The 13,819-nt window shown below is 46.0% G+C and overlaps 1 protein-coding gene across 1 annotated transcript in view; it reads right to left on the reverse strand.

Moving 5' to 3' along the window:
* Positions 1 to 1,733: 1,733 nt before the first annotated feature.
* The window catches only part of C8A (complement C8 alpha chain), a 65,476-nt gene continuing 53,390 nt past the window's right edge, over positions 1,734 to 13,819 (reverse strand). The window contains exons 8-11 of the mRNA XM_082654031.1: positions 12,640 to 12,771; positions 11,347 to 11,504; positions 6,795 to 7,017; positions 1,734 to 3,103 (exon numbers count right to left, since the gene is read on the reverse strand). Of these exons, the coding sequence (XP_082510157.1) occupies positions 2,952 to 3,103; positions 6,795 to 7,017; positions 11,347 to 11,504; positions 12,640 to 12,771 (665 nt within the window). The 3' untranslated portion in view covers positions 1,734 to 2,951. The remainder of the gene's footprint in view (positions 3,104 to 6,794; positions 7,018 to 11,346; positions 11,505 to 12,639; positions 12,772 to 13,819) is intronic.

The following is a 13,819-nucleotide window of genomic DNA, read 5'->3' on the forward strand; positions in this document are numbered from 1 at the left end:
GCTGAACTCTTTAGATCTTCCTCTATCTCAAAGCAGAAAAAAAGAAAAAAGCCTCTTCTTAATGCTTTTCATTCTGTCATTAATTTACTTTTCAAAAGACACCTTGTCAAGCTGAAGATTATATCGTTAAACCGTGTTTTTACATCCACTACCTATAAAACCGTAATTATAGATCTCCTGAAAAGTCCTGAGGGAGAATACATTTGGTGGGTTTTATGCCTTTTGCGGGGTGAGAGCCAGGCATCCTTGAAGAGGGAGAGGCGCTGATCTGGTGAAGGGTGGCTGCTGCGGAAACTGCTACTGCCGCTGTACTGTCATTTCTAAAGCTGCTGGGGATGCAGCATCCTCAGAGGAGCGGGGCGGACACTGGCCTTGGTTCTGTGGCTCAGACGATGGGAAGATGGCATTGCTCGGCTGGTTGTTTTGGCTCACAGCTGATCCAGGCCATTGTTTAATCCCAGCGTTCTCATCTCGCATCTAAAGGACTACACGTACTTCCATGAGCTTCCTGGCCTCTGGTTTCTTCCCTCTCCTCTGCGCCCCACACACAAAATCCCTCCACTGGCTGACAGCCCAGAGCAGAGGTGGGGGTGCACGTGCTTGATGGACTGCATTCACACCCTGGCCAGCCTGCCAGCTCTGTGACCCACCAGGCTCAGCCTCGCAGAGACTCTGTTTCCTCATCTGTAAAATGGGACTCAGAAAACAAATCTTAGAGATCCTTGTTAAGATGAGATAAGGTACGCAGATAAACCTTACCGTGGTGCCCTTTTGTTACACACCCGTGAACGTGTAGCTCTCAGGAATTCTCAGCCTTGGCTGCATTGGAATCGCCTGGGAAGCTTTTATTTATTTATTGAAGTATAGTTGATTTACAATGTTGTGTTAGTTTCAAGTATGCAGCAAAGTGATTCAGTTTTATATACGTACACATGCACATACACATATATTCTTTTTCAGATTCTTTTCCATTACAGGTTATTACAAGGTACTGAAGATAGTAAACTACTGATGTCTGGCTCTCATCTCCAGAAATTTGGATTGAATTGGTATGGGGTTCAGCCTCTGGACATCAGCGTTTTTAAAACTGCCCACGTGATTCTCATGCTCAACCTAGGCTGAGAACTACCGCTTTTAGATCAAGCTTGAATGTCCTCTGTAAACTGTCCACTTGGCCTGGCCAATCTGCCTCTCAACACTTCCTAGGATGTAACTACTGCTCCACAGTAAATAACGAATGGAAATTAATTATTCATGGACATTAAAAAGTAAATTAATGACAGGATGAGAAGGAATATGGGAGTCCTTTTTCCTTCTCTCAGATCTAAAGAGTTCAGAAACAAACTTCTAAACTATAAGCTTTAATTAATAATAGTAACAATAAGAGTGATGCTAATAATTTTGCACGTGACAGGTATTGTGCTAAGTATTTTATATAACTTATTTTATTCCCACTCCCTCTTCCAACACATATACACCTACATACACCCCTAATATTCTTTCTGAGGTTCAAACTTTGTGACATGCTGTTTTCCTATCTAAAGTTCTCTTCCCTCTCTGCCTAGTTCAAAAATCCCTCAAGGTCTAGGTCAACCCCCATTCTGTATATTTAATACAGGCAAAGAAAGGTAAATCTGTCTTCCACCTGGCCTCCTTTGTGTGCCACGTAGTTTGGCATTAACTCAGCAATTCACTTCCTGTGTCCCTAAAACTGCTTCTAATTGTTTCATGTGTGTGCGCGCGCGCGCGCGCGTGTGTGTGTGTGTTTATGTCTCATTATCACCCAAAAAAGATTGAGGATTCTGGAAGGATAGGGAGTGTTGACTGATACACATATATCAGTCAACATATGTTTCTTATACCAACTGGGACGGCAGATTCCACCTTCAAGGAGCTCACAATCTATAGGGGAAACCTATGGGTCAACAGAAAAGTCAGTGCAACACACACATTCTCTCTTTGAGGCCTGATTGGAGTGCTGTGGGGACACTGAGGCAGGCGGATGTGACTAGCTCTCCCACAGGTGGGCCCGGGCACATGAACTGATCGGCCCCCCAGATCCACATTCTACTCTGGGAGGCTGACTAAGAAGGACCACATTTTTGAACTGACTCTTGAGTTCATTCCCTCACTTCTCGCACAGATGCTTGTTCATTCCCTCCAATTCAAGGCACAGCCCTCACCTCTGGGGATGCAGTGCTGAACCAGACGAAGCTGATCGCTGCCCTCAAGATTGCCGTCCATGGGGAGACAAGTCATAAATAGTCACAGGAGGTGTGGGACCCAATATGTAATTGCTAATTACGAAGAAGGCGATGAAGGAAAAGAATAGTGTGCTGTGAGCCAATTATTAGTGTGCCAGTTATTTAATTGGGAGAACGGTGATATTTGTGATAAGAACTCAAGCAAACAAGAGAGATTAATTGAAGGAATACGAGAATATGTTGAGTCCCAGTGAAGGAAAAGTGAAGGAACTCAAGGCATCTTTAATTTTTCTCCTTGTTTCAGTATGTCTGCTTATCTTACAAACTAATAATCGTTTTCTACAAATGAGCAAATATTGTTATCAAATAACTGAGATCGTTCTCACGGTACTTTGTTTTGTTGGCTACGGATAGTTTCAAGAGCGTCTGCCTGCCTTATGCCTCTACCATCCTATAAGTTCCTCTAAGACATGAATCGAGATTTCTTCTTTTCTTTCTTCTTTCTTTTATTTATTTATTTTTTAGATGATCCAAAGCTCTATGAGCCATTAACACTCAACACCCAATTGTGACTGAGTTTTGTGGGTAATAGAACAGTTGGTTGTTGATGGCATGGCCTGGTCCAGGACAAAGAAGAAGTCCATGTTGATTGGCGTCTTCTGTCAGCTGAGTGAAGTCGGTCGGTATCCAGTGGTCAGCTCAGGCAGTGACATCCGCTGCCTCAGCTGCAGCCTGTGCCCAGAGCTCTCAGCATGCCTGGGTTTGCACTCTGTGGCCCGGACACAAGGTACCTCCGTTCTGGGGTGCAGGATTGTTACACTCTCTCCTCCTTTCCCGGGTGCCCGATTTGCAAGCAGACCATGAGCTCCAGCAGCCCCAGTGACCATCCGCCTTGTCTCCTGCATGGATAATTTCCCAGGGCACAAGGAGGTTAGCATACAAGCGGCAGCTTGGCTGGTTGAGTGAGGCCCATGCCGCTGCCCTAGAGTGGTCTGCAATCTCTCCTTGGGGAAATGCCTCCGCGTAGCCAACCCAGACCTCTGTCCTCACTGCCTCGCACTTAATTTGAAACTCTGGATGGAGTGAGAAGAGGCCGCTGGGAGCCCATCTCATGAAATTAGAACCTGCGGTTCCACAGAAGATGGATAGCGGAGGGAGGCAGGGAGGCGTGCATCTCTGGAAGAATGACGCTGAGCCAGTGGTGAGTGTACAGACAGGGAACTCACCCCAGCTGGAGCTTCACAAAGGCCAGCCAGACACCCTATGCAAAGGATAGCTGGGCTTTTAAATGAAGGTTTGCAAATCAACCCCACTCAGACTCCAACGATGGGGCCACGGTGGGTGACAGATGCTCTGCACAGAGTATCAGAACACATGCACTGACCATGGGCTGTCTCTAGAAATCCAGTTGATACAATCCCTCTAGCCTGGGGCTGCTGCCTCCTACTGACTCTGTGCCTTTGGACCATCCCATCTCCTCTCTCAGCCTGAGCTTTCACCTCTGTAAAGGAAAAGGGTGGACTGATCCAGTAGGGTTTTCCATCATTATTTTTTTCATTACTGTTTTTTTTTTTTCTTAAATGAAATCTTCTTATGTGGGCCCCAGCATGGAAGTCAGATGAAAGTGAAGCTGTTCTATTTGAAGCTGGGTGTCTATCAGGTTTGCCCTGCTCCTCTGGGGCAGCCCCTAGGAGACCCCAAGCTTCCTCAGATCTCAGTGTGAATATCATTGGATTAGATTATCTTCAAGGCCCTTCCAGCTCTGTCATTACACTCCCTGGTGGGGCAGCCACAGAGGGGTTCTCTATTTCTCCCACCTCTGTGGCTCGGTCCCCACAGGCAAAGATTTGCGGGGAAAATCCCTCGGGACCTACGACAATGGGTCTCCATGGTGGCTGACTCCCCCACCTTAGACTTCCTTGTCAGATCCATCTCTGTCTGGCTGAAAGTTTAGTCTGATAGTCCCAAGGCCACCCGAGGTCCATACCCCTCGGGCATGGAACAAGGTTAATGGAACACCCGGGAGCTGCCTGCAGCTGACTGTAGTCATGCAGGAGAAATGGGACTGTGAGGACGACCCAGCCCTCTGCGCCCTGCCACCCCCCTTGATCATTGACATTGTGTCCCCCTTCTCCAGTGCCCATCATGTGTACATATGACTTAGCATGGCCACCACCAAGCCCAGCACTGGATCATTGGAGAGGCACCTCTAGGTAGTCCACACTCCTTGTTCACTTTGCTCTATGCTGTGTGAACAGGGATCCAAGCAAGTCACTGGCTCTGAGGGCCCTTGACATGCTCTAATTCTAATTACCCAGGCAGAGCTCATGTCTGTCCCTTTAAGCCAGGTCAGCCCGATAACCAGGACCTGGGCCATACCCTCCCTCTCCACTCCCCAAAATGATAGTCAGTGCAATCATCTCAGACCCTCTACCCCCATTCCCCAAATTTCCAGACTCTTAGGATGTCAATTAGTAGAATGTAACAGTTAAGAGCTTGGGTTCTAACATCAGACCACCTGGGTCCAAATCCTGGCTTTGACACTCCCCAGCTAGATGACTCAGCGAGTTATCTCCCCTTCCTCCTGCCCCTGTGTCCTCATCTGTGAATTGGGGAGATAATAGTATTGATATTTATCTCATCACATTCTTGGGGGAATAAAGGAGTTCGTGCACATAAAGTGTTGCAATAGTGCCTGGTACAGAATTTGTTGTTCTTTCTGTTCAGTGACCTTTGGTCCCTCTAGAAAGTTGCCTGGCCAATGAGGCAAATGGGGCTGAAACCCAGTCCAAACTCTGCTTGAAAAGTCAAGAAATCCCTGGGTCTGGAGCTGGGCAGTATCAACCCCGAGTGGTTTTCTTTGTTCCTCCCAATTTACCCACCTAACAGGCAGTTCCTTTTTTCAATTCACATGAGGAAACTGTACCAGGCTTGGCCCTGGTCATTGTTCTGCTTGGTTTTTGTTCTCTGCTTCATAAGGACTTCATAAGGACTCTGGAATTCACTCACCATCCTGGCTCACCCCTTTCAGAATTCCTCCTACAGGATACCAGGCATCTTTTTGGGACCCAATTTGTACTCCCTTCACCTCACAAAGGAGGGATTTAGATGTGGCCCCAACCCAGGACAGATCTTCTACCAATAGGGCTCTATCTTCTTCTTACTTATTAGAATTGAGCTTGCCACACAAGTTAGCTAGTTTAACCCTCAACACAACCTGTGATGTAGGTACTGATATCATCCCCATTTTACAGGGGAGGCCCACCCAACATGCAAATTGGCAGCACTGGGATGTGAAGGCCTATTTGACACCAGAGCTATGCTATCCTGCCTCCCATTTAGAACGACTCTCCCAATGAGAAAATTTTAACCCACCGTCATCTCATTTTAAAATCAGCCTCCTATCCCATCTACACTGTGCCTCTGCAGTTTGTTTTCCAGACTTTTTTTTTCTTTACATTTTTTTCATCGCAGTTGCCAAATGAGATTGATTTATACATTGATTTGGTAGCCCATATTTTTGCCATCATTCTATGTACCAAGTATGCGTGGAAAATTGGAAGCTTAGGGATTAGAACATGCATAGAGATTCTTGGAGCTCAAAGGGAAACATAGATGAGAAAGGCCTCAGAAAGAAGAAACAATTAACTGGTATCTCAGTAAGTTAGTGAAATAGCTGCGATTCACACCCAGGTCTCTAGACTTCTTCATCTCTAAGGGACATGGATTTCTAACCCTCGTTTGAGAACCTTCTTTTCTGATACCCGTTGGTTTGTGCTGCAGCTTAATATGTTTAAACGTTGAAACATTAAGCTTTATGTTACTTGCCCCAACCTTGTTTTTAGTCATGACTCCTTGTGCTATAATGACAACTTACTTATCCCTTGTAATGGGTTGTATTGTGTCCCCCAAAAGATAGGTTGAAGTTCAAACTCCATTACCTGTGAATGTTACCTTATTTGGATATAAGATCTTTGCAGATAAACTCAACTTAAGATGATGTCATGCTGGATCAGGATAGGTCCTGATCCAATGACTAGTATTCTTATAAGAGAGAAAGCAGAGACGTAGAGTGGAGAACACCATGTGAAGACAGAGGCAGAGACTGGAATGGCGCACCTACAAGCCAAGGAATGTCGGGCATTGCTGACTCATGCCAGAGGCTAGGAGAGAGACCAGATTCTCCCACAGAGCCTCCAGAAGAAAGCCACCTAGCCAGTACACCTGGATTTGGGATTTCTAATCTCCAAAAGTGTGAGACAATACATTTCCATTGCTTTAAGCCACCCAGCTTTTGGTAATTTGTTATGGCAGCCCTAGGAAACGAATACATCCCTCCGGAAATGAATCCTGTTGTCCATATACACCTTGGTAAAAAACAGTCGTCATCTGAGAGGGTCCTAATGGCAAGGAGAAAGCATAAAACCCAGTAAATGTAGGGGGTCAGCCATAAAGCTCAGAATGTGGGTTCCTAGAGCAATGGGCAAGAGGGCATAGAACAGAGAGGCTGGGAACCCCAAAGGTCCCTTCTGTGCTGGCCCCTCTAAGCCGAGATAGGCTAGAACTTGAGTGAGGATGTGCGGGTCTTACCCTCTGACTCCATTTGCTCACAGGCAAGGCCCTGGCGACCCAGGGGGCACTGACATGTGCAGCTGGTACCATCGAGGATGGGCTTCCCGTTGTTGAAGCAGGGCCCACAGCGGCAGGCATTGAATTCCATCAGGTACTGGTCCAAGGCTCGCCGCAGGTTCTGACGCTTGGTCTCCAGAGGCCCCAGGTTCGTGTGCCGCAGTATCTCATGGATGGGCTGCAACTGTGGGCACAGAAAGAACAGAGGGCCCCTCCCTGGGCTCTGTCCAGCTTCCCAGAGCCCAAGAACTGGCCTTCAAGCTTCTGGAAGGCCTGCTACATGCCAGGCACAGAGCCAGACACTCAACTTTATCCAGTTGTATTGGATCCTGAATCCCCCAACCCATGGATGAAGAAGCAGAGGCTCAGAGTGTTTGAGTGACCAACTCAGGACCACACAGTGGACCATGCTGAACACCAACCTACTTAACTTTGAAACCTGTGGTCCCAGAGGAAGACAAGAGCCCAGAAGCTATCTGTGCCAACTCATCTGCCCCCCTCCAGCACTTTCAGGAATCAGGAAGAGTATAAAGTATTTATATATTTGTGTGTGTGTGTGTGTGTGTGTGTGTGTGTGTGTGTGTGTGTGTCTTTTATTGTCAACGTTCATTGCAGGAATTAGTAAAGTCCTTAATGCATTATGTTGCCACTGCTGAGCACCGCCCCTAATGGTGTGAATGTGGTGTTTGCCTGTGTGTATTTGAGGGTGTTGGGGGGATGATGGTGGCGGAGTAATTCACATATGCCCATTCTAGGCAGGACTGTAGTCTAGGGTTTCTTAACCTTGGCACTATTGCATTTCCTGCTGGACAATTCTTTGTTGACAGGGGCAGACTGGCCTGTGCATTGTAGGGTGTTTAGCAGTGTCGCTGGCCTCTACGCACTAGATGCCAGTAGAACCTCCCAGTCATGAAAACCAGAACTGTCTCCTGACACCAGATGTCCCCTGGGGCGGGGGTGTGGGGGAGTCAACCCCTGCTTGGCAAGTAGTAGATGTAGCAAAGAGCATTGACTCTGCAGCTAGAAAATCTGGCTTCAGGTCCCAGCTCTGTAACTTGTAGCTGTGTGATCTCTGTCCCATTACACATGAAGCCTTCCTTCCTCATCTGGAAAGTGAGAACAATAGTCCTACACTCCAGGTTTACTGTGAGGATTAAAGCTGAGAGATGGGGAAGACCTGTCACATAGTCAAAGCTAAATCAATGCTGCTCGCTTCCCAGCTGTGTGGCCCAGAACTCGTAACTTTCGCCCCCAAGCCTGAGCCCTGTTTTCTATAAAATGGGTATAATAACCTACTTCTTAGAATTCACGTGAGGATCTAAAAAAGTAATGAGTGTGAGATATCACTGCAAAGAGGAAGAACAGTATAAAATAAAGCACCATTTTTATTAGTTAAATGTGATGATAGTAAAAAAAAAAAGCCTATATTTTTCAAATTGCATGTATATATGGTTGTCTTCAGCATGCTTATAAGGCTATGTATTTTAACACATAACCATCAAATGAAATCTCTTTTCCAGATCTCTCATTTTACAGGAGAGTAACCTGAGGCTCTGAGAGGGGAGGGATTTGCCAAGGTCACAGAGCCATTCAGAGATGGGACTGAGCTCCACTGGAGCAAACTCACTTCTCAAGAATCAGAGGTCAGTAGGGCACTCGCCATGCTTTGAATGGGTTCCTGGAGATGTGTACAGAAAGACCCATGGCAAACAAACCTTGACCTGTGGCCAGGGGGCTGTGCCTGAGGTCACCAGGCTGCTCATGTCAGGACTGGCTGGGCCCCCCGCCAAGGGGAGAAGACCATTACTGGAAGTTCAGGGAATTTGGCCCCATTGTTAGGAAATCAGTACAGAAAGGGCTGCCCCGGTTAAAGATGACTCTTAGTTCCAGAGAAGGCCAGGACCAACGGGCAACTTCCCTTTGACCTTCCAGGGGAGGTCAGCACTCAGACCCCCATCTCTCCTTTCTCATCCCCAAATCCTCATGCAGAGGATTGGGAAGGGCTGTGGAACTTAAAGAGGGAAGAGGGATGGAGAAATGATTCTTAAAATGTTAGAGCTTGAAAAGATATTGGCAACGGTCTCGTTCCCATTTTACAAATGAGAGGAAAGATTCAGAGAAGGCAAGTAGTGTGACATCAACACACTATAACATAACATATAACATAGAATAATATATACCATAACAGCGTCATCACACAGCATGATTCCTATGTTCACTCAATCTAAGCACCTGCCATAAATAGGCACTGCTGAGCTCTGGAATAGGCAAATGAATAAGACTCCACTCCGAGCACCAGGTTCCACATAACTCCCTAACTGGCTTCCTCTCCATGGCCATAGTCTGTCTGTCTGTCTCTCCTTCATCCTTCATACCTCTGTGAGCATTTTCCTTTCAAAGCACAGCTCTATCTGTGTCACTCCCCTGCTCTATGACCTGCCAACAGCCTCATGATTCGAAGCCAGCCTTCCAGGGGGCATCACGGGTTGCAAAGAGATCATGAACGTTAGCGTCAGTCAGTCTTGGCTCCAGTTGGGCTGTACCATTTCCCGGCTCTGAGATTTGGCCAGCTAACGCAACCTCCACAAACCTGCTTCCTCAACTGACATTTACTAAGTACTCACTTCTCTCTCCCTGACCTTGGGATGTAACATTTTATTATGCCCATATTACAGAGCAGAAAACGGGAGCTCAGAAAATGAAGTAACTCATCCAAGGTCACACATCAAAAAGGTGGCTGACCCATGAGCCAAACTATATCTTGTTCACCTCATGCCCAGGCTCTCCCAAAAGACAGAATTGGGTCTTCTCCAAGTCACGAATGTCAGTCTTCCCCTTGGAAGTTTTGCTCAAGGCAAACAAAGAGCTCACGTCTTGACCATGAAAGTTTATATGTTACTCCTGATAGCAATTTTACAGTTTTGCCCAAATCACTAATAGCTTGATGATAGCAATTTTTAGACCCTATGTGAATTACAGGTGTGTGAAAATGGTCCCTTAATGCATGGAGAAGAAATGCAATCAGGGTTAATCCATCTGACCTCTTTCTTCATAGAGAAGAGGGTGTTATAATAGATTTTTAGGTTTAACTGTTGGTATATATTTTAAGAGAAGGAATGTATCCACACCTGGAATTTTTAACTCTCTATAGAAAATGAGCAACGTCAGGGAAAATGGCCAAGAAAACAATAATATTTTATTTAAAAGCCCAAAATATAACTCTTTTTTCTAATGAACTACGCTTGCATATGAATTGAATAGTGTGACAATACTGGTAGAACAAGCCACTTCCTTTGCAGTTTGAATACCATTTTACTTCCTTTGTGGGGTTAGAGATTTAAGGCAAGCTTTCTCAACTTTGGCACTGTTGACACTGGGGGCCAGATATTTCTTTGCTGTGGGCAGCTATCCTGTGGATTAGGGGATGTTTAGCAGCATCCCTGGCCTCTACCCACTAGATGCCAGTAGCATCTTCTCAGTTGTGACAATCAAAAATGTCTTCAGGGCTTCCCTGGTGGCGTAGTGGTTGAGAGTCCGCCTGCCGATGCAGGGGACACGGGTTCGTGCCCGGGTCCGGGAGGATCCCACGTGCCGCGAAGCGGCTGGGCCCGTGAGCCATGGCCGCTGAGCCTGCGCGTCCGGAGCCTGTGCTCCGCAACGGGAGAGGCCACAACAGTGAGAGGCCCGCGTACCGCAAAAAAAAAAAAAAAAAAAAAAGTCTTCAGACATTGCCAAATGTCTCCTAGGGGAGCAAAATTGACCCCGGTGGCTGGGAACCATGGCTTTAAGGCAGGTGCTAGGATAGAGGGAAGAGAGAACTGGACATTAAGTCCAAAGGTCTGGGATCCAGGTACTGCCACATATGAGCTCTGTGACCTGAAACGATTCACTTGATGACTTGGAGCCTCAGTTTCCTAATTATTCGATGGGGAGAATCCCATCTGTGCCAGAGGTCATTGTGATGAGACCACGTAGAGCAGGGAGGGGCAGCAAACTATAGCTTGAAATCATACTCAGCCCACGGCTTGTTTCTGTATGCCCTTTGAGCTAAGAATGATGTTTACATTTTTACAAGATTGCAAAAAAAAACAAAAGTAGAAGAAGAACTTGTATGGAAGGGACTGTATGTGGCCCACAGAGCCTAAAATATTTACTATCTGGTCCTTTACAGAAAAAGTTTGCCAACTTCCAACTTAACAGATGTGATTTTTAAAGTCTTTTATGTATGTGAGTTGTTATTTTTCTAAGGTGGCTTAATCCCGAAGAAATTCTGGGACTACGAGTGTAAATCTAGGCCCTGGCCGGATAGTAAGCTTGTGATCCCAGCTCTCCTGTGGCCTGAGTCTAGAGTCACGTATCCCCGTAGTCAGACGGGGAAGGCCACCAGTTCAGCGTGCCGTTACATTTAATCTTGTTCTCTGATGGGCTTACAATAAGAAATATGAAATGATATGGTCTGCTTCACTTTCATTCCTCGTGAACGTAGAGTTTCTTCAACTGCGAAAAGACTTACCTCAAAATCAATAACAACAGGGTTATACTTTAATGACCTCCCCCAGGAACGATATGTAATGATGCTCCTGTCTTGTGTCAAGCCACCTGCCCAGCCAGGGTTGCCACCTTGCACCAGAGGAATGATGTCTTCCACACCCACTGTCTTGTTGTAATCGTCTGCCATCGAGAGAATAACCACATTAGCTCATTTCCTAAAACGCCAAGCTCTGCTAATGAGATTTGGAACAAAGTGTAAGTGCTCTCCTTAGAGCTGTCTCCCACCCTTCTACTTTGCTCGGTTAACTAGCAGGACAAGGCAGAAAAGAAGCACCGAGACTTGGAAACAGATCCATCCTTTGGATTAGAGCAGACGCTGGGAAGACAGCCCAACCCAACATGGAGGAGGGAGAAGATGGGAAAGTGGATGATGGCTCATTCATTCATTTATTCAAATATTTATGTCAGATGTTTACTTGGTGCCTGCTACATGCCAAATAAGTGCAATCGAATATTGTAAGTGCTGTAACAGATTTCTCTCTCAGTAGGGGTGCAGAGAGAGATGTGGTCAGATCTATAGTAGCAGTGGGGAGGTGGTCAGGAAAAAAGGTGAGTTATCTAGAAGAATGGATAAATCTTGGCAGGTAATTGGAAGGAGGAGGGAAGGGCATCAGAGAGAAGAAGGATTTGACTTAAGGCCCTGAGACATGAGTAGCCCAATGCAATGGGAGTAACTTGAACCTCATCTACTCATCCACTGTACTATAAACTATTTCGTCATCCCTGCATCCTCTGTGTCTCCCACCTGGAAAAAATTACTCAATACAGGTTGAATGAATGAATGAACACTCGTAGTGACCTGTGTGGGAGATGTTACAGAATATTCTTGTACAATCTTTCTCTAATAATTATTCTTTGGGCTTGGACTTGATAACCCATTTTTCTCTCTCAGCAAACTTGTTTCCTCCCTCGGGACTGTACCTGATGGGACTTTATCCAACAGTCGACTTTCCAAGTTCCATCTGCACATTCCTTTCAACCCAGCTCTTACTTAGATCTTTGTCTAGTGCTTGAAATCTAGGAGGGTGCACCATACGAAGTCAAGTATTTCTAAGGTGATCTCAGCCTATGCAGAATTCAAAATAAGCCCACTACAGGTCATTGGTTTGGGGTATTCAGCAGATGTGCAGTGTGACCATTGACTGAAATGGAATCAGTTGGTGGGGGGGGGGGGGAATAGCGTACATGCCCCGATTTTGTGTCCAAGGGAAAATCTGGCTTCTCTTTTTTGGGAAGCCCATTACTAAATACTTGCCTATTTTGCCCCCTCCAAATTTTTTACAATCTTCTCCTGATAAACGTCCTCCAATTTGTGTTGTATCTGTGTACTCATAGTCGATGCCAAAAGAGCCTCCAAAGCATGTCTTGATATCATTGCTGGAAACACCTGCAACAGGGAGCAGAGAAACAGAATGCTGAGACGCTGAAAGACCATGAATATGTACAACCAGCTCATAGTAGTAGCTCACAGCTCACTAGCTCACAGTAGTAAAAGCTAGCTTGTATTTTGCAGTCTAAGAGGTCTGGGTTGAAGTCCCAGTTCTTTAACCCAGTTTCAGTGTTCTCTTCTGTCTGGTTCCAGTGCAAATATTCTTGAAATGAGAAGGAATATGTATTGCACACACTAGTTGGTGAAAAGTGCTTGTTCCCTTTCCTTTGCACGTTCTCCACGGAGCCTCCTTGAGACAGTGATTCTATCTCATCCATCTCCATATACCCCTGTGCCTAGCACAGTGCCTGGCCCAAGATTGGCACCAATTTTGCATTTGCTGCCGTTCCTCTCTCCTTTTTCACCATCTTTCTAAAGTCTACTCAAGCTCCAATTCAAATATCATTTCTTCCATGAAGCATTTTTGGATCAGAACACTTCCCTCTTTCTTCAGAGCTACCCATGTGCTTTGTTTAGGTCTGAATGATCATATGTGTCCCAATTCTTTTTGCCCAGGTCCTCTTTGCACCCCAGAGAGGCCAGAGTGCTGTCAGAAGGTGGATAGATCTCCCTGGGGAGGCTGCTTGGCTTCTGGCCCCATGAGAACTGTGAGGCCTACATTAGTTGTCTCTGTCTCTATCTGAGGAGTTGCTGAGGAATCTGCATTTTGCAGATGAGGAACATAATTCTCAAAGGCATAACATCATTTTTCCCCGATCCCACAGCCTGTAGGTGAACAGAACTAGGTTTCCAACCCTTGGTCAGCTGGCAAGATAAGGCTACAGAAGCAGACTGGAGCAAGATATTGACCATTGCTGCAGAGTTCAGCTCCCTCTGTAGCTGAAGGCTTCTGAAGGTTGTGAACTGGAGTTTGCATTGGCAACATGTCATTACTTTTCACTGCAACTATACAATAATTATGACCAGTCAGTGTCTTATTCTGGCAACCACAAAGGAAAAATAATTTAGGCTGTAATTCAGTTAAGCTAAGGATTAGATTCAATAT

Source organism: Grampus griseus, assembly GCF_964374135.1.
Source record: "Grampus griseus genome assembly, chromosome: 1".
NCBI classification, from domain to species: Eukaryota; Metazoa; Chordata; class Mammalia; order Artiodactyla; family Delphinidae; genus Grampus; species Grampus griseus.